Below are 20,229 nucleotides of genomic sequence, written 5' to 3' on the forward strand. Positions count from 1 at the left end.
TTAGAGTGGCTTCATTAATATATCCCATTTATGCTGAGATGCAATCCCCTCTCAATGATCTTATTTTGGCCTTTAACTATTTATCTGAATTCAACAATTTCCATTGTTTCTCCAAGGATTTATCTGTCAAATTAGCCACTCTGTTTCGGTTCAGGACTAAGCCTACAGAGAACAGATAAATTACTAAACATGAGCATTCATGTTCATCTATGGAATGGTCTTGTGGAATCAGAGAAAAACAAAATTATCTTCAGCCCATCCAGTACTTTCTGGTAGACTCTTCCGTGTCTTCCACATGTATCTGTAGGTCTGGATTCAAAGCCTATTGAACTCAATCGAAATACTCCCACTGATCTAGAAGGACTTTAGATCAGGCCCCTACAGAATGTCTATCTGTCCATACATCCAGTTTGGATGTGCCCGTCTCCCTAGTATCTAAGTTCCAAGCACAACATTTAAAACTGCATTACATTTTTTTTTTTTTTTTTGCAAATGGCACCCTATTCCCTACCAACTCCTACTTTCAGGCATTTTTAGCTTAACTTCCCCCCACCCTTCCTTTTGTTCTCCCCTTCCCTGACCACAGGAAACATCACTAGGCTACTCTTCTGTCATTTGTATTGAAGGAGGCCTTGTACAAAATGATTGGTTTTGCAATTTGTCCTACAGACAGTCAGGACTTATCCTGATCTTTGGTGTTAAGGAATTCCATAGCCAATGACATTCCATGGTAATTTCTTGCCCATACCTCCAAAACTTTATCTTGGGCTCTGGCAACTGCAGTATCCCCACTGAGCATAATTATCATGGTGGTTCTGCCTTACTGAGGGTTTGTCTTTATTACCACATTAAATCAGTGCCAGTAGCGCATCTGATGACAACACATTACGCTGACAGGAGAGCGCTCTCCCATTGACATAATTACGTCACCTCAACAAGAGGCAAAAGCTATGACACCACTGTAAGTTGATTTAAGTTACATTACTCAGGGGAGTGGTTTTTTCACGCCCCTGAGCAATGTAACTTACATTGACTTAAGCGGTAACACAGACAAGCCCTGAGCATAAGAAGTGACTCATTTGCCACTGATGATACTCTTGCTGAAACACTGAAAAATTTTCAAGCAACTCTAATTACCAATGAAACTGTTTTCTGTCAAAAAAAATGCTGTTTTGTCAAAACCTAAAACGTTTTGTGGAAACGGATCAGGTTTGACAAAAGTTTGAGGGTGGGAGGAAAAGAGAGAGCACATGAGCAAGTTCACTTACAGTAGCCAATAGCATGGTGGTTAGGGCACTCATCTAGGATATGGGAGACTGGGGTTCAAGTCAATGTACTAATCACTGAGCTATATAGTCAGTCTTGTGCTTTCTCTCCTATTGAAATTGTTCCACCTTGTATGAATCATTCAATATCAATTGCTCCAAAGTGATACTGACTATATAGCCCAGTGGGTGGGGCACTGACCCAGTTGTGACTCAGACAGAGGAGGGACTTGAACCTGAGTCTCCCAAATGCCAGCTGAGTGACCTAACCACCAGCCTACTGGCTCTTCAGGGCTGGCTTCTTGCCCATGTTTTCACAATAAAATTTTGAAACCTCAACATTTTCCATAAAAGGCAATTGTGGTTTTTCATCCAGCCCTATCGGCAACTCATTTTTAATTAAGTGTATTAAACTTGTTAATGCTACACAAAGGAGCTAAGTTGTTTTCAAGTTCACATTGACACCAATGTCTTCACCACCTTCAAAACAGACAGATGGTCTTCGTTTGAAACTTTTATCTTTTCAAATCTTTAACTTCACCTAATTTCACTGTCTGAGCTTGTCCGGTCACTTGAGGTGAGGTGAAAGCACTCCTTGGTAAATTCATGTTTGCCTAAGAGAAGACAAAAATAACTATCCATAAATTGCAAGTAGTTTCTCTTTCTCCCCACCTTCCTTCACCTCTCCCTCTACAGCACTGTTTCAAAACAGACACACACAAAATAAAAATCAAATCACAAAAGCTCACCCCTACATTTCATTTGAATAAAATCCAGCTGGTGAATTGACTGTAGTAAAGGTTCACTATCCAGAGTCAGGTCAAATTCAGCTGATACTTTTGGTTCCAAGGCTCCTTTGACCCACTGTTCCTGAGACACCTGAACACGTTTGATTAAAGCATCTGAAATCTTAAAAAGAACATTAGGCTTTTAGTGAAACTGCAAATGCAAAAATAGATCAGAATAAATTAGAAGTGACAGACATGAATGACTATACTATATCATACAAGGTGACAGAGAGCCTCATGGTCTAACTGAAGCAGGGCAAGTGGCAATTTTGCTGTGAGTTCCCATGTGTGTTGCATCTTCCCATGTTGTCTTTTCAAAGCAAATCCCCTGTGAGAGTTGGAAAAGTTAGTTTTCTTTGAAAAGAAGCTTTGTGGAACAGGGCTAGGGAGCTATCTTAACTGCTTGAGAGCCACACAGAAAGCGGACTTTCCTCTCTGATCTGCACAGCAGCTGTCTTGATGTCTCATTTCATCTCCATGAATAGAAGGGAGAAGATATCTGACACTAGAAAGCTTTTTAATTTAGCAAAGTCTAGCAGACAGAAATTGAAGCTAGAACAATTCAAACTGGAAAGAAGGTGCCCATTTTTAATAGTTAGGGGAATTAACCATTGGGAACAGATCTCCCCAAAGGATGCGGTTGATTCTCCATTAAATTAAGATTGGATGCCATTCTTAAAGCTCTGCTCTAGTTCAACCACAAGCTATTAGGACTTGACGAATACTGCCAAGATAAGTATTCACCCCCTTCTGTTGGGTTTGAAATGGTAACCATGAAACGATCTTAGAATTTTCAGAAACAACTTAATAAATCCATATTGAATGGCAAACTAGAGAAAGTCAGAAGAAAGCATGTCAATACGGGGATTTCATTGTAATAGCTGAGCCTAAATGATCAGATAGTAAGTCTTTACACTTGGCAAAGGGAGGAAGAAGACACCTGCTGGTCACCATGTTTTCTTTTGTAATTGACTCAGGATCATCCCCAAAATCCTTATTCAGCTATTATTAGTTCTTGCAGAGGCAAAACTCCAATAGGCCAAATCCTGAGACAAGGGAACTGCAGATGTTCAGAGCCTCTCAGAGTTTGGTACATAGCTTCATTGAAGACTGAGTAAGGACTTCAGATTTAGCTCTATTAAAATACCATGGTAAATGGCAGTTTGGATCAAAGAAACTATTTAGACTTTGCCATGTGTTAATTAGACTGTGCTTTGGACTAATTGCCCATGTGGGGGTACCTGTAGCCCCTCTCCCTTATATCCCAGCACAGATTTCCTGGCAGCAGAACTAAGAATAAAACTGAGGTTTCCGATATTGGAGACAAAAATATTAGCCACTCAATCATATTGCCTTTCATGCAGAATGCACCAACCAGGTGCTTTGGTTTTCCTGTCTCCAAACGTTACATTGTGTTTCTCTCCCAGAGTAAGGAATAGAACCAAGCATCCTCATCTCCAATATTAACTGCTATCTAGCGAAGAATTGTGTAACTCACTGTCAAGGCCACATTTAGAGGCTAGTCGACAGAGATAACAGTAATTCCATCTGTAGTTCAAGTGGTAAAGGTCTGTGCCGAGGATTTAGAACTCCAGGGTTCAATCCCGATAATGCCTCACATTAGGGGACTTTTTTCAGAGTAACAGCCGTGTTAGTCTGTATTCGCAAAAAGAAAAGGAGTACTTGTGGCACCTTAGAGACTAACCAATTTATTTGAGCATAAGCTTTCGTGAGCTACAGCTCACTTCATTGGATGCGTACTGTGGAAAGTACAGAAGATCTTTTTATACACACAAAGCATGAAAAAATGGGTGTTTACCACTACAAAAGGTTTTCTCTCCCCCCACCTCACTCTCCTGCTGGTAATAGCTTATCTAAAGTGATCACTCTCCTTACAATGTGTATGATAATCAAGGTGGGCCATTTCCAACACAAATCCAGGGTTTAACAAGAACGTCTGGGGGGGGGGGTAGGAAAAAACAAGGGGAAATAGGTTACCTTGCATGACGACTTAGCCACTCCCAGTCTCTATTCAAGCCTAAGTTAATTGTATCCAATTTGCAAATGAATTCCAATTCAACAGTCTCTCGCTGGAGTCTGGTTTTGAAGTTTTTTTGTTGTAATATCGCAACTTTCATGTCTGTAATTGCGTGACCAGAGAGATTGAAGTGTTCTCCGACTGGTTTATGAATGTTATAATTCTTGACATCTGATTTGTGTCCATTTATTCTTTTATGTATAGATTGTCCAGTATGACCAATGTACATGGCAGAGGAGCATTGCTGGCACATGATGGCATATATCACATTGGTGATGTGCAGGTGAACGACTTCCTCTTCAGGCCCTACACTACCAGCACTCCCAGCTACCTTCGAGACACCACTGACTTCCTGAGGAAACTACAATCCATCAGTGATCTTCCTGATAACACCATCCTGGCCACTATGGATGTAGAAGCCCTCTACACCAACATTCCACACAAAGATAGACTACAAGCCATCAAGAACACTATCCCCGATAATGTCACGGCTAACCTGGTGGCTGAACTTTGTGACTTTGTCCTTACCCATTTTACATTTGGGGACAATGTATACCTTCAAATCAGCGGCACTGCTATGGGTACCCGCATGGCTCCACAATATGCCAACATTTTTATGGCTGACTTAGAACAACGCTTCCTCAGCTCTCGTCCCCTAATGCTCCTACTCTACTTGTGCTATATTGATGACATCTTCATCATCTGGACCCATGGAAAAGAAGCTCTTGAGGAATTCCACCATGATTTCAACAATTTCCATCCCACCATCAACCTCAGCCTGGTCCAGTCCACACAAGAGATCTACTTCCTGGACACTACAGTGCTAATAAACGATGGTCACATAAACACCATCCTATACCGGAAACCTACTGACCGCTATTCCTACCTACATGCCTCCAGCTTTCACCCTGACCACACCACACGATCCATTGTCTACAGCCAAGCTCTGCGATACAACCGCATTTGCTCCAACCCCTCAGTCAGAGACAAACACCTACAAGATCTCTATCAAGCATTCTTACAACTACAATACCCATCTGCGGAAGTGAAGAAACAGATTGATAGAGCCAGAAGAGTTCCCAGAAGTCACCTACTACAGGACAGGCCTAACAAAGAAAATAACAGAACGCCACTAGCCGTCACCTTCAGCCCCCAACTAAAACCTCCAACGCATTATTAAGGATCTACAACCTATCCTGAAGGATGACCCAACACTCTCACAAATCTTGGGAGACAGGCCAGTCCTTGCCTACAGACAGCCCCCCAACCTGAAATACTCACCAGCAACCACATACCACACAACAGAACCACTAACCCAGGAACCTATCCTTGCAACAAAGCCCGTTGCCAACTGTGCCCACATATCTATTCAGGGGACACCATCACAGGGCCTAATAACATCAGCCACACTATCAGAGGCTCGTTCACCTGCACATCCACCAATGTGATATATGCCATCATGTGCCAGCAATGCTCCTCTGCCATGTACATTGGTCAAACTGGACAGTCTCTACGTAAAAGAATAAATGGACACAAATCAGATGTCAAGAATTATAACATTCATAAACCAGTCGGAGAACACTTCAATCTCTCTGGTCACGCGATTACAGACATGAAAGTTGCGATATTACAACAAAAAAACTTCAAAACCAGACTCCAGCGAGAGACTGTTGAATTGGAATTCATTTGCAAATTGGATACAATTAACTTAGGCTTGAATAGAGACTGGGAGTGGCTAAGTCATTATGCAAGGTAACCTATTTCCCCTTGTTTTTTCCTACCCCCGCCCCCAGACGTTCTTGTTAAACCCTGACTTTGTGCTGGAAATGGCCCACCTTGATTATCATACACATTGTAAGGAGAGTGATCACTTTAGATAAGCTATTACCAGCAGGAGAGTGGGTGGGGCGAGAGAAAACCTTTTGTAGTGGTAAACACCCATTTTTTCATGCTTTGTATGTGTAAAAAGATCTTCTATACTTTCCACAGTATGCATCCGATGAAGTGAGCTGTAGCTCACGAAAGCTTATGCTCAAATAAATTGGTTAGTCTCTAAGGTGCCACAAGTACTCCTTTTCTTTTTAGGAGACTTTATGGCTGCATGTGACAAGAATCTGATTTCCCAGTTTGCATTTTAAAAAGTGGTTTAATTAATTCACATATTGAGAAAATAATCCTTTAAACCAGTGGTTCTCAAACTTTAGCAACCGGAGGACCCCCATTTTGATTTAAAATTTTTCACAAAACCTGAGTCCCCCACTCAACCCCTTCCCATAAGGCCCTCTCTTCTTCCCTCCCCCACTCCACCTGTGCCTCTTCCTGCCCCCTCTCCCAAGCTTGCCCCCTCTCCACTCCTCCTCCTCCCTCCCAGCGCCTTCTACATGCCGCTGAACAGCTATTCCCCTGCGTGCAGGAAGCACTGGGAGGGAGGGGGAAGAGGTGAACAGCAGGGCTGGTGGACCCCCTGGAGTACCCTCACAGACCCCAGTTTGAGAAACGCTGGTTTAAACGAAGTCTCAATCTAGAAAACATTATCATCTGTAAATTAGGTTTGACACGCAACAAGATAGGTGTTCCATATCTGCATCAAAATTGGCACTCATTTTGCACTCACACACTGGCAGGTATGAAGGTTGAGAGGTATGGTGCCAGGAAGGGGACATATCAGAAGCAAGCTGGAGACTTGGTGGTATCAATGGAGTAAGGTCTCTAGGTTGCTCTAACTAACCAACACTGGGACTGGGTTGGTGCAAAAATCAGGAAGCCATAACCAGTCCCCTGATGGTCTCTTACCCCATTCCCCTGCAAATAGAGCAGGCTGGGCAAAGGGGAGAATTGAATCTTCTAGACCATTCAAATCTTGGCCTCTACTTAGACTACCAACAAGAGTACCAATTATGTTGGAGGCTTTTTTGGTGATGCAGACCCTTGTCTATTGGTAAACGCATAGATGCCACCAAAATCATTTAATATTAGCTACCAAACTGTAATAATTTCTAGGTATTATTGACAAGGACCGAATGTGAAACTGCAGCTGAAAGACTCCATAGCCCATTTCCAAGCCATTAAGCCAAACACTCCACCATAGCAAGTTTTACATTCCAGTATAATCTTTTTGTTTCTTCACAAGAGTAGAAAAGAAAATACCTGTAAAAAACCAGAGGGATCATTTTCTTTGATTACTTCCAGACAGTATTCCATAAGCCCTGTTGACTGACGTAGCTTCAACGTACAGTGATTTATCTGGTCCCAAACAACCTGCAAATGAAAACCTCAGTACATTTCTCATAATCCTCTCAGTTTTCACTGAATCAAGTAAATTATTTCAGAAGCAGCAGCAGTGAATGGAAGAGAGTGTTAAACCTATGTTTGTTTTAGCTGCCATATGGGTATTACCCCATCTGCAACAGCTACACTTCTTTACTCTGTATTGTAAATACTGATAATTAGTTTGGCAAAATGTCATGTACAGGGAATCTCAATTATCAGAGCAGATAAAGTGTTAAATACCCAGGTCTGCTCATGGCTGAAGGAGTTAGGATCTAATAAGTGTAGAATCTGTTCACTGCACATGCAACCACACTTCCATTAAAATTTGAGCTTTAAATAACAAAATAACTGAAACCTAATATATTAAACAGAATAACTATGAGGACTACTGGGCAGTTTATATTCTATCATTCCCTTCACAATTTACAGTAGACCCTTGTTCATCCAGAGGAAAAGAATAAGAAAAGCACACCTTTCATTTTTCCCCAACTTTGGACTTGTTTCTGCTCTCATACTGCTGTAAATCAGGAGTAAGTCCACTGCAGTCTATGGAGTTATTCAAGGTAAAAATGGTCTAAGTGAGAGGAGAATCAGGCCTTTTAGTGGGACATCACAAATTTAGGAAGTTGTGAGAGTGGGGTTCCCAGAACATTGAGCTGAAGTAGTTTGTCCATTCCCTCTACATTGTGTTAATCAGACAATAGAAAAAAAATTAAAATATTTATAATGCACCCAGAACTTGTAATATTTTCAAATACAGAGCTATGAGCTGCATGAAATTTCACCACAAAGAACCCTACTGATCACCACTCCAATCAGCCAGTTACATTTTCTCTTTCCTTCCCCTTTCTCTTATTTCTCTTGAGAAGAGAGTAAAAGAGGATCCCAGGATGTGTCTCACTGACACTTGAGATTCTGAAGGTTTAAAGAATGGACTAAATCCTGAAGTTTTTATTCAGTCCTTTCTCAAACAAGATGGCTTCTACAAGGTCAAAACCAGAGATGTAATAAGTGCTTGAACTGCCCACTGATTTCAGTGGGAGTTGTGATTACTTAGCACCTGTCAGGATTTGACCCATAAACGTCAATAAGAGTATTGCCTAAAGACTGAAGCACTAATTCAGCAAGTTACTTAAGCACATGCCTAACTTTAAACACATGAATAATTCCATTACAGTTATGCTTATGTACCTTGTTAAACTGGGGCCTGAATAAGGACTTCAAGATTTGGTCAATGGGAATTTTAACTGAGTAAGGACTTCAGGACTTGGCGTCATGTGCATTAACTCTAGGCTAAAGAGTCACTTCAATAGAAATATTTGTAGCCACACTCTCTAGAATGCTTACAACTCATAATAGTTGTACTCACCTTTAATTTGTGCTCACGGTCTTTGGTAACTTTTGTGAGCAGTTTTGCCTTTTGACGAGTTAATGCATCAACCAGGGCATCACACTGAGCAACCAGACAAGCTTCATAGTCCAACCCATTCTCCTAGAAGAAGGTGACAACCATATTCATCTATGAAAATGAATTTTTTACAGTAAAAGCTGTTATTTACCCAAACCAATATTCGTGTTTTACATTTAGAAAATGTTTCCTTTCAAGAGTTTGGCACGTCATGTTTCCTTTGTGATTCCATTACATATTGCACTGTTAACAACTGCTAGCTATAATATGCCTTAAGGGACACTGTCAAGATGATCATGCTACAAAATTAATTTATTGTAACCCCTTAATATACTAGCATTTTCCAGACAAATGAATGCTTAGGAGTCTCTATGTATTATTAAAATATTGTTCCAAATTCTGCTCTCAGTTACCTCACTGAAATGCCTCTGAAATCAGGGGGGTCGCACCATAGTAACTAACGCAGAATGTAGTCCACAGACTGATCCCAAGGGGAATAAACCAAGAATAAATATAATTCTTGAGATTGTGGTATATTGCCTCAAAGGAACAATTTTAACCTAAGCACTTTTTTTTGAGCTTCTTGTAGTTAGCACATGCTTACATCTTCCCTGGAAACATGAATTTGGTTAGCCTTTTAAAAATAATACACTGTAGATTTTAGTCCCGTAGCACTGGAATTCACCTCTATACAGAGTACCAGCAGAAGGCATATGCAGAACTTTAGTCAGAGCTTAAGTGGGATTTAAATAGTACTAGGCTTTGGTCTGGCCCTCTGCACACAGGTGAATTTCACTCCTATGGAATTCACAACATAAAACTGGTTTAAATGGAAGTCATCATACAAGCTAAGCAGCTGCTCTTGAGGAGGGGAGGAAGCCTTCATGCGCCTGTTTCCAGGAGACACTGGGCTGACTAGCTAGCTTCTCCCCAAACCCCAGTTCAGCACTTAAGCTTTAGTGTGCTTAACTTTAAGCATGTGTTTAAATCCTATTTAAGTCAATGTCTCTCTCTGTTTCCCCCTTGGATTATATATTACTAATCTGATTTATCCACTTGGCCAAAATTAGATTTGTCCTATTGCCTTCCTAAAGGTTGGAGGACAATTCTTTACATTTGATATAGCCACTGATATCCACTTCTAACAGGCTGGCCACTGTGGTAGTCAGTTTTCCCAGGACAAGTATAGGTGGCAAAGTTCTCCATTGTCTTCTGCTTAGAACCCCAATTCAGAAAAACACTTAAGCATGTGCTTAACTTTAAGATTAAATCCCACTGAATCAATAGGGAGTCTCAGAGAAGAACTCATCTGTCAACAGATATAAACACTGATTCACCTCATGTGGGCATTTACACCTGTGCAAAGTGGGTGTGAAATACTACCAGTCTGATGGGGGGAGTTTTACATGCACTTTGCATTGGAGTAAATGACTCTAAAGTGAAAAGCAGTGGAAAATTAGGCCCAGTGATGATAAAGAGATAAAGTTACCAAAGGGTTTACAGTATTTTTAGACCATTAACCTATCCATTTCTCTAACAAGGGTCTCTTTCAAATCAGTTATTAAAATCACAAGTGTTACTTTTACAGGAATTAATTCCTGAATGCTTTTAGGTTTTAAATATAAATTAATCTATGAATATCCACAATTTGGTGCCCCAATATGTATGGGTTATAAACACTGCTTTGTTTATGTTAGGACTACATATATGTCTTTTTATCGCTGGAAAAAAAATCAGTTTTAGAAAAAAACGGTTTGCCAATTTTACTTCAGTATTCTGGATCCATTGCCAAGCTAAATTAGGTTTAAATGGGCATCTTGTCTTAAGATGCAAGTGCCATCTCTTCTACAAAGTATCCCTACTTTGGGATATCAATGAACATTGGTACCAAATTCCTCTATTCTTGATCTTCCCTGTTGAAATGATTCAAGTGATAGAAGGGACATCTAGATAGGAAAGGAAAATGAAATTTAGTTCTATAGTCAATGGACCCAATTCTCTTCTTTCTTATATCACTTTTGCAACAGTGTAACTCCCTTGACTTTGACAGTTTCTTCTGATTTACACCAACATTAGAGCAGCATCAAGCCTATGCTCTCATTTACACTGCCACAAATCAGGAATATCTCTACTGAAGTCATTGGAGTTACCTTACAGTAAAAATAGCGTGAGAGGAGAATCAGGCTTTGCATAGCTATCCCTTACACACGCGTTACTTATTCCCGTCTTTTTCCCTTTGTTTCGGCTTTTCTCTTCCCCACTATTTATTTCAATCTACCTCCGGTTTTAGATTAAATTTTTTTACCTTCATCCTTACACCCTAAGCCATGATTCATGCAGCCCTCTCTCTGATTAAGGAGAGATAGAACATTCTTCCCCTTGGAGCTGAATGCTCTGCCTCTTTGGCTATGTCTATTCTGCAGGCACAAGCTCAGTGTAGCTAAAGCTGACATACCCAAGAGAGCTATGTTCCAGAACAGTGAAGTTGCAGTGGTGTATGCTTCAGTGCAGATTAGTCCTGTGAATAGTCACCCATGGTTCTCTGCTAGCATGGGGAGCAAGGGACCAAGCTTGGCCTGAACTTAGATGAGCTACAACGAGACCACGGGTTAGCCCCAGCCCCTTTCCACTTGTATCTGTCCCTCCTCTACTTGGGTTACACCCCTGTACCTTCACTTTGTCTCTCACAAGATGATAGGGAAATGTTAGTTTCTGCACAGAGCTCGAGTCAGAATGAGTGCTCTTGTGGGTAACCCTGTCATGGGGACTACAACCCCCCCCCACACATACAAACAGTACTTGTTGCAGCAGATGGGAGAAGACTGAGGATCTTATAGTAAGAGCAACAAGGCCCCTTAGAGAGTCAGGGAAGAGGTAGTGAGGGCAATCGGGCAGGTTGTGAAGAGTGTGAGAAGAATAGTGTAAGGGACTTGAAAGTGACCTAAGAAGAGAAAAAGGAGAGAAGAAAAGCAGAAATCCACAGTCAGGGAAAAAAATAAAGAGCAGAGAAAGAAAAAGGAGGCTGTGAACCCAAGAGTAAGCCCTGGTCTACATTATGAGTTTAGGTCGAATTTAGCAGCGTTAGATCAATTTAACCCTGCACCCATCCACACGACGGAGCCATTTTTGTCGACTTAAAGGGCTCTTAAACTCAATTTCTGTACCCCTCCCAGACGAGGGGATTAGCACTGAAATCGACATCGCCGGGTAGAATTTGGGGTCGCGTGGACGCAATTTGACAGTATTGGCCTCCAGGAGCTATCCCAGAGTGCTCTATTGTGACCGCTCTGGACAGTACTTTCAACTCAGATGCACTAGCCAGGTACACAGGAAAAGCACCGGGAACTTTTGAATTTCATTTCCTGTTTGGCCACGTGGCATGACCATACAGAGCTCATCAGCAGAGGTGACCATGCAGTCCCAGAATCGCAAAAGAGCTCCAGCATGGACTGAACGGGAGGTACTGGATCGCTTTATGGGGAGACGAATCCGTGCTATCAGAACTCCATTCCAAAAGACGAAATGTCAAAATATTTGAAAAAAAATCTCCAAGGGCATGAAGGACAGAAGCTATATCAGGGACACACAGCAGTGCCGTGTGAAACTTAAGGAGCTCAGGCAAGGCTACCAAAAAACCAGAGAGGCAAACAGCCACTCCAGATCAGAACCCCAGACATGCCGCTTCTATGAGGAGCTGCTTGCAATTCTAGGTGATACCTCTACCACTACCCCATCCCTGTACATGGAGTCTCACACAAGAGGGATGAGGATTTTGGGGATGAGGATTTTGGGGATGAGGCTGATGATGATGAGGTGGAAGATGAAACCATTCTCCCTTACAGCCAGGAACTGTTTATCACCCTGGAGACCCTCCCAACGTGGACTCCCAGACTTTGAAGGCGGAGAAGGCACCTCTGGTGACTGTACCTTTGTAAATATAACACATGGTTTAAAAGCAAGCGTGTTTAATGATTAATTTTCCCGGAAGACTGGGGATGCATTCGCGGCCAGTACAGCTACTGGAAAAGTCTGTTAATGTGCCTGGGGATGGAGCGGAAATCCTCCAGGGAAATCTCCATGAAGCTCTCCTGGATGTACTCCCAAAGCCTTTGCAAAAGGTTTCTGGGGAGGGCAGCCTTATTCCGTCCTCCATGGTAGGACAATTTACCATTCCAGGCCAGTAGCACGTAGTCTGGAATCACTGCATAACAAAGCATGGCAGCGTATGGTCCTGGTGTTTGCTGGCATTCAAACAACACCTGTTCTTTATCTCTCTGTGTTATCCTCAGGAGAGTGATATCATTCATGGTCACCTGGTTGAAATAGGGGAATTTTATTAAGGGGACATTCAGAGGTGGCTGTTCCTGTTGGGCTGTTTGCCTGGGGCTGAAAAGAAATCATCCCTGCTTTTAGCTACGCAGTGGGGTGCCGGGTGGGGGGAGCATTCATGCTGAGCTGTTCATGTTTGGCTGGCAGGGATCTTTCCTGATACTAGTCATGCAGTGGGAGGAGGGGTGAAGCGATCATCCCAGAGAACTGGGGGAGGGGTTTAGTTGGATTTGTGCTGCACGTTAACCCGAAAACTGCAGCCCCTCCTTTTAAATGGCCAACCCAATGAGTGCTTGAAATGGGAAAGGAGGGCACTGCTGTTTGAAACCATTCACCATGAAAGAGTCTACCCATTGTTCTCTAAAATGTGTCTTTTTAAATACTACTCTCCCTTTTTTTCCTCCCGCAGCTGCAAATGTTTCAATGCTCCCCTTATCATCTCCATCCCAGAGGCTAGCGCAGATAAGAAGGCAAAAAAAACGCACTCGCGATGAAATGTTCTCTGAGCTCATGCAGTCCTCCTGCACTGAAAGAGCTCAGCAGAATGCTTGGAGGCAGACAATTGCAGAGTCCAGGAAAGCAGAAAATGAATGCGAGAAGCGGTGGCGGGAGCAAGATGATAGGTGGCGGCAGCAGCATGGTGAGAGGAGGCAGGAGGCAATGCTGAGGCTACTGGAGGATCAAACTGATATGCTCCGGCGTATGGTTGAGCTGCAGGAAAGGCAGCATGAGCACAGACCGCTGCTGCAGCAGCTGTGTAACCGCCCACCCTCCTCCCCAAGTTCCATAGCCTCCTCACCCAGACGCCCAAGAACGTGGTGGGGGGGCGCCTCCAGGCACCCAACCACTCCACCCCAGAGGACTGCCCAAGCAACAGAAGGCTGGCATTCAATAAGTTTTGAAGTGCAGTGTGGCCTTGTCCTGTCCTCCTCCCCCACCCCACCCGGTGCTTCCCTCTTCCCCCACCCCTCCTGGGCTACCTTGGCAGTTATCTCCCTATTTGTGTGATGAATTAATAAAGAATGTATGAATTTGAAACAACAATGACTTTATTGCCTCTGCAAGCGGTGATCAAAGGGGGGAGGGGAGGGCAGGGCGGTTGGCTTACAGGGAAGTAGAGTGAACCAAGGGGGCGGGTTTTCATCAAGGAGAAACAAACAGAACTCTCACACCGTAGCCTGGCCAGTCATGAAACTGTTTTTCAAAGCTTCTCTGATGCGCAGCGTGCCCTGCTGTGCTCTTCTAACTGCCCTAGTGTCTGGCTATGCGTAATCAGCGGCCAGGCGATTTGCCTCAACCTCCCGCCCCAACATAAACTCTCACAGATATTGTGGAGCACACAGCAAGCAGTAATAACAATGGGAATATTGGTTTTGCTGAGGTCTAACCAAGTCAGTAAACTGTGCCAGCATGCTTTTAAATGTCCAAATGCACACTCTACCACTATTCTGCACTTGCTCAGCCTATAGTTGAACAGCTCCTGACTACTGTCCAGGGTGCCTGTGTATGGCTTCAAAAGCCATGGCATTAAGGGGTAGGCTGGGTCCCCAAGGATAACTATAGGCATTTCAACATCCCCAACAGTTATTTTCTGGTCTGGGAATAAAGTCCCTTCCTGCAGCTGTTCAAACAGACCAGAGTTCCTGAAGATGTGAGCATCATGTACCTTTCCCGGCCATCCCACGCTGATGTCCCTTGTGATCCACCAGTGCTTGCAGCACCATTGAAAAGTACCACTTTCGGTTTATGTACTGGCTGCCAAGGTGCTCTGGTTCCAAGATAGGGATATGCGTTCCATCTATTGCCCCACCAAAGTTAGGGAAACCCATTGCAGCAAAGCCATCCACTATGACCTGCACATTTCCCAGAGTCACTACCCTTGATAGCAGCAGCTCAGTGATTGTGTTGGCTACTTGGATCACAGCCGCCCCCACAGTCGATTTGCCCACTCCAAATTGATTCCCAACTGACCAGTAGCTGTCTGGCGTTGCAAGCTTCCCGAGGGCTATCACCACTCGCTTGTGAACTGTGAGGGCTGTTCTCATCTCGGTATTCTTGTGCTTCAAGGCAGGAGAAAGCAAGTCACAAAGTTCCATGAAAGTGCCCTTACGCACACGAAAGTTTCGCAGCCACTGGGAGTCATCCCAGACCTGCAACACTATGCGGTCCCACCAGTCTGTGCTTGTTTCCTGGGCCCAGAATTGGCGTTTCACTCCATGAGCCTGCCCCACTGCCACCAGGATGTCCAAATTGTCAGGGCCCGTACTTTGAGAGAAGTCTGTGTCCATGTCCTCATCAATCTCATCACCATGCTGCCATCGCCTCCACGCCTGGTTTTGCAGATTCTGGTTCTGAACATACTGCAGAATAATGCGCGAGGTGTTTACAATGTTCATAACTGCCGCAATGATCCGAGCGGGCTCCATGCTTGCCGTGGTATGGCGTCTGAGGAGAGCAGAGTTGCAGCTCTGGAAGTGGTGGATGATGATGGTTAGCAGGCCTCCTGCACCGTCTGCTGAAAGCAGTATGGCATCCACAGGGAAAAAAGGCGCGAAATGATTGTCTGCCGTTGCTTTCACGGAGGGAGGGGCGACTGACGACATGTACTCAAAACCACCAGTGACAATGTTTTTGCCCCATCAGGCATTGGGAGCTTAACCCAGAATTCCAATGGGCAGCGGAGACTGCAGGGATAGCTACCCATAGTGCAACGCTCCGAAAGTCAACACTAGCCACTGTACTGTGGATCCACTCCGCCGACTTAATGCGTTTAGTGGGGACACACACAATCGACTATATAAAATCGCTTCTATAAAAATCGACTTCTATAAATTTGAAATAATTTTGTAGTGTAGACATATCCTAAGAGCACAGCTCTCTCTCACTCAGCAAGGGAGTAAAGGGTTTAATTTGCTGTCTGACTTGTATGGTGTTTAAATACAATGATAAAAACTACACATCTTTTATTCCACTGAGCAAATGTTTGTGTGTAAGACAGTTCTGCTGAAGGGTGAAAGTGGGAGGCTGTCAGTACTGAGGTATTTATTGGAGACAACCAGAATCATGCTTCTCAGTTCAAGCCATGGATCTGAATCCAAATATTCCCAGTGTTCTGACTTGGTCAGATTTTGTGTTCCGGTTCAGACCCATTATAGAGATGGGCCCATGAAGTGGAGTTCAGTCCAACTCCAGATTCAAATTTTCTCAAAACTCAGAGGGTGGGGTGTCATAACCATAGGGCTAGCCTAAATTCCTCCTTACCTGTAAGGGGTTAAGAAGCTCAAGTAACCTGGTTGGCACCTGACCAAAGGAACCAATGGGGACAAAAGATACTTTCAAATCTGGGAGGGGAGAGGTTTTGTTTTAGGTTCTTTGTTTGTGTGGCTGTTCGCTCTTGGGACTAAGAGGGACCAGACATCAATCCATGTTCTCCAAATCTTCCTCAAGAAGTCTCTCAAATTTCAAACTTGTAAGTAACAGCCAGGCAAGGTGTATTAGTTTACCTTTGTTTTCTCAATTTGTAAATTTTCCCTTTGCTAGAGGGAGGTTTATCCCTGTTTTGTTATAACTTTGAAACTAAGGCCAGAGGGGGTTCCTCTGTGCTCTTTGAATTTTCTGATATTCTGTAAGGCTAACTACCAGCCTAAGTTTACAGAGGTGATTCTTTTACCTTTTTCTCTTTAAATAAAATCCTTCTTTTTAAGAACCTGACTGATTTTTCCATTGTTCTAAGACCCAGGGGTTTGGGTCTGTAGTCCCTTTGTAACCAATTGGTGAGGATATATGCTCAAGCCTTCCCCAGGAAAGAGGGTGTAGGCTCGGGGGAATATTTTGGGGGGAATAGGACTCCAAGTGGTCCTTTCCCTGATTGTTTGTTAAATCATTTGGTGGTGGTAGCAATCCCAAGGGAAGAAAGAAATCTGTGCCCTGGGGAAGTTTTAACCTAAGCTGGTAAGAATAAGCTTTGGGGGTCTTTCATGCGGGTCCCCACATCTGTACCCCAGAGTTCAGAGTGGGGAAGAAACCCTGACATGGGGATTAGCTGCAGGTTTCCCCTTTGGGTTCACCTCTCGGATTTTAGTAACATGGGGTGGAGATTCAGGGGGTCACAGTCAAGAATACCAGAACAGACAATTCCTGGTCATTCGACTCTAACTACAACAGTACCATTATGCATAACAATTTTCCACTGTTTCTGTTCTTATGCATTAAGGGATTTTACAGCACAGTTTTAAATATCTTTAGGTTTCAAGAGGGCAAAAGTAGCTACTGACGGGGGCTAGGTGACCCAGTGGATCAGTGATGGACTATGGAGTCCTTCAACTGCAGCTCACTGCTTCAAAGCTGTCCAATGTGTATAGTGAGTGGCTGAAGTTCATTACCACCTGACAGTTGTTTGGTGGCCTAAGGGACATGGGTTGGTGGTTCAGGCCAGTTCCTATAAGTCAGTTATCCATATCACCTAAAAAAAAAAAAAAGTTAATCTCCCTTATTGGCACTTCTAGCAGAGCAAAAAAGGAACACGAAAGGTGGCGGATACAACATTCTGTGGCACTTCACATATGTTGGCAGCATTTGTGGTATAAACTCAATTTGGGGTTTTTTAAATAATTTAATTTTAGATCAAATTTGTATTTCTCAAACTCCTGCCTTCCCTTTCTGTGCAAAGCAGGAACTGGGGATTGCTCACTGATGACAAAAGGGCCAGAAGTAAAGCAGAAAGCACACAGTGGGGATACCATAGAAGCTATGCTAGAAAAGATCACTAGTTAGAATAATAATAATCCTCCCCTAGCGCCCTGCTAAATCAGTATAGGGAAGCAGGCACTGCTGCTGCATGTCCCAGACCTGTTCTATGGGTAGAGAGAGAGATGAAAATTCCCCAATATCCAGCAACTTTCATAAGCCTACATTCACTTGAAAAAAACAATTGAGTTTCCCACTAGTTTTGTGCTCTTGTCGTGCAAATATAAATTTATGTTTTAAAAGACATTAATTAGCCTTTTGCCCAATGTAATGAGTCAAAATCCAATTATCAGAGCTGAACATATACATACACAACAATAATTTCCACTCAATCCCCCCCCTAATTCATTTTGGCAGTGTTTGGGCCCTTTTTGTATTTTGACTTTACACAAATATCCGAACTATTAAAATATAAGAATGTTCTCAGAAACAGCATAATTTAAGCAAATGTTGAACTATTCACGGGTAGTAAGTTTTGAATTTGTAAAAATGAGTATTTGTACCAAAACCCTGACTCTAAGAATTACATTCATCCAGTCAGTGAACAGAAGCACACCATACAACCAATGAGTCCAATCAGAAATTAAACAACACAGTTCAAACTTCCAATTTTGAATATCAACTTCTTGCAACAAATGGCGTACAATCTATAGGCCAACAAATATTTGTAGACATTAACTGATTAATAATTTTGCCTAACAAATACATTCAAGAAAAGAGTATGTTATTCCAGGCAATTTGTGAACAGCAAGAGACTAAAGTCATCAAATAAATTATGCACTCAGCTCTAATGATTACTGTATTATCAAAACAACAAGTAGTATACAATTACCTGTATCTGCTGTAATATATTTTTCAGCTGAACCAAAAATTCTTTAGCTTCCTTTGCTTTATCTGAAACACCATTTAAAGCCTGAGACAGCTGTGTCTGTAAGAAACAGAATTTAAAATGAAAAATTAGAGATAAAATGCAAATGAATTCTTACTAATCCTTACTTTTTACAATTAAATGTTAAAAGGCTTACTTGGCATCACATGTATTCTTACTTGCATAGAGGATTTGTGCTAGAAAAGAGCAAGTCAGAATTTCAATTGTAATAGATTTAGTAAGGGTGAATCTCTGTGTGGGTAGTCAGTTATTGTCTCCATTTTCCAATTAAATGTAATGACTAGTTAAGTCACAACACTTACAAAAGCCTAAAACTGCTCACATATGCATGGAAATGATAGTACCTTATATTTACATAGTGTCAGTCATGCTGAAAAATCCCCAAATGATTTCAACTAGCAATTTCTTAACTCTAAGCCTGAAATTTTTACCAACTTTGTAGAGTCAGCTACAATTAAAATATATTAGAACTTTCATTACAAACCCTGTTTGTATAGTCTTGTAACATTGTATAAAAATTTCTTTTGGGGCTGAAAGCATCCATTCTTCAACTTAACCCAGAGGTAAATATTTCTGGAAAGATTGAGAAAAATTCCTTTACCCATTTTGAGTTATGAGAGGGTGAAAAAAATATATGAACTTTCACCATTGTTCGACAACTTTAAGCTAATGTTTTGTTTATGAATAATTTAAATGGCAGAATTTTACAACATGATATTTGAACTACAATTCTAGCCACAAGACTAAGCAACTTTAACTCCACCCCTTTGTGCATATGAACTACAATTATCTTTACATGACCACATATTAGTGCTCAAAGTATAAAACATGGCATTTGATAACTTTGTATTTAGCTGTGATACTCTGAACACCTTTCCCAGAGCTGAAGATGAGCTCTGTGTAAGGTCAAAAGCTTGTCTCTTTCACCAACAGAAGTTGGTCCAATAATAGATATTACCTCAGCCACCTTGTTTACTTGATAATAACCTTAGACACATGCAGTATCTTGCACAACCATATTCATGTAACACAGACAAAAATGCATTAAATTATTTCTCTGAAAAGTACACGTGAAGGCCCTGCTCCTGTAGTTGCATCCATGGAAGCAGACCCTTGCCCCTGCATAGAGCTTCAATTACCTTTGCCCCCTCACAGATGAGATTGCAAGATCAGGCTCTAGAGTATATTTAAACAACATACTACAGATGCAGAATAGCAAAACTGTCTAACTGTCAACTGCACTATGTTTTGTGTTATGTTATCGCAGATGTAACTTCAGGAACTCTTTCAATACTATATCAACCAGCAGTGCTTCATTAAAATAACTTGTGGAAAATATACTATGAGCCACATCCTCTGCTGCTGTTAATTGATGTAGCTGCATTGAAGCACATGGAGCTATGCCAATTTACACTAGCTGAGGATCTTGCCATTGGTCTCTTACTACAATGTTAGCTCTTAGGCCCAGAGCCACAAAGGTACTTAGATATTCTCTC

The 20,229-nt window shown here is 42.3% G+C and overlaps 1 protein-coding gene across 7 annotated transcripts in view; it reads right to left on the reverse strand.

The window, feature by feature from the left end:
* Positions 1-20,229, reverse strand: part of TRIM67 (tripartite motif containing 67) — a 60,226-nt gene that overhangs the window by 32,197 nt on the left and 7,800 nt on the right. For 5 of the 7 annotated variants that reach the window (XM_073338011.2, XM_073338015.2, XM_073338009.2 and 2 more), the window contains exons 2-5: positions 18,677-18,772; positions 8,731-8,853; positions 7,239-7,349; positions 2,015-2,174 (exon numbers count right to left, since the gene is read on the reverse strand). In XM_073338011.2, coding sequence (XP_073194112.2) covers positions 2,015-2,174; positions 7,239-7,349; positions 8,731-8,853; positions 18,677-18,772 — 490 coding nt within the window. The remainder of the gene's footprint in view (positions 1-2,014; positions 2,175-7,238; positions 7,350-8,730; positions 8,854-18,676; positions 18,773-20,229) is intronic. The other 2 variants (XM_073338012.2, XM_073338010.2) reach the window with 1 other exon arrangement.

Source organism: Lepidochelys kempii, chromosome 3 (assembly GCF_965140285.1).
Source record: "Lepidochelys kempii isolate rLepKem1 chromosome 3, rLepKem1.hap1, whole genome shotgun sequence".
In the NCBI taxonomy this organism is placed as follows: domain Eukaryota; kingdom Metazoa; phylum Chordata; order Testudines; family Cheloniidae; genus Lepidochelys; species Lepidochelys kempii.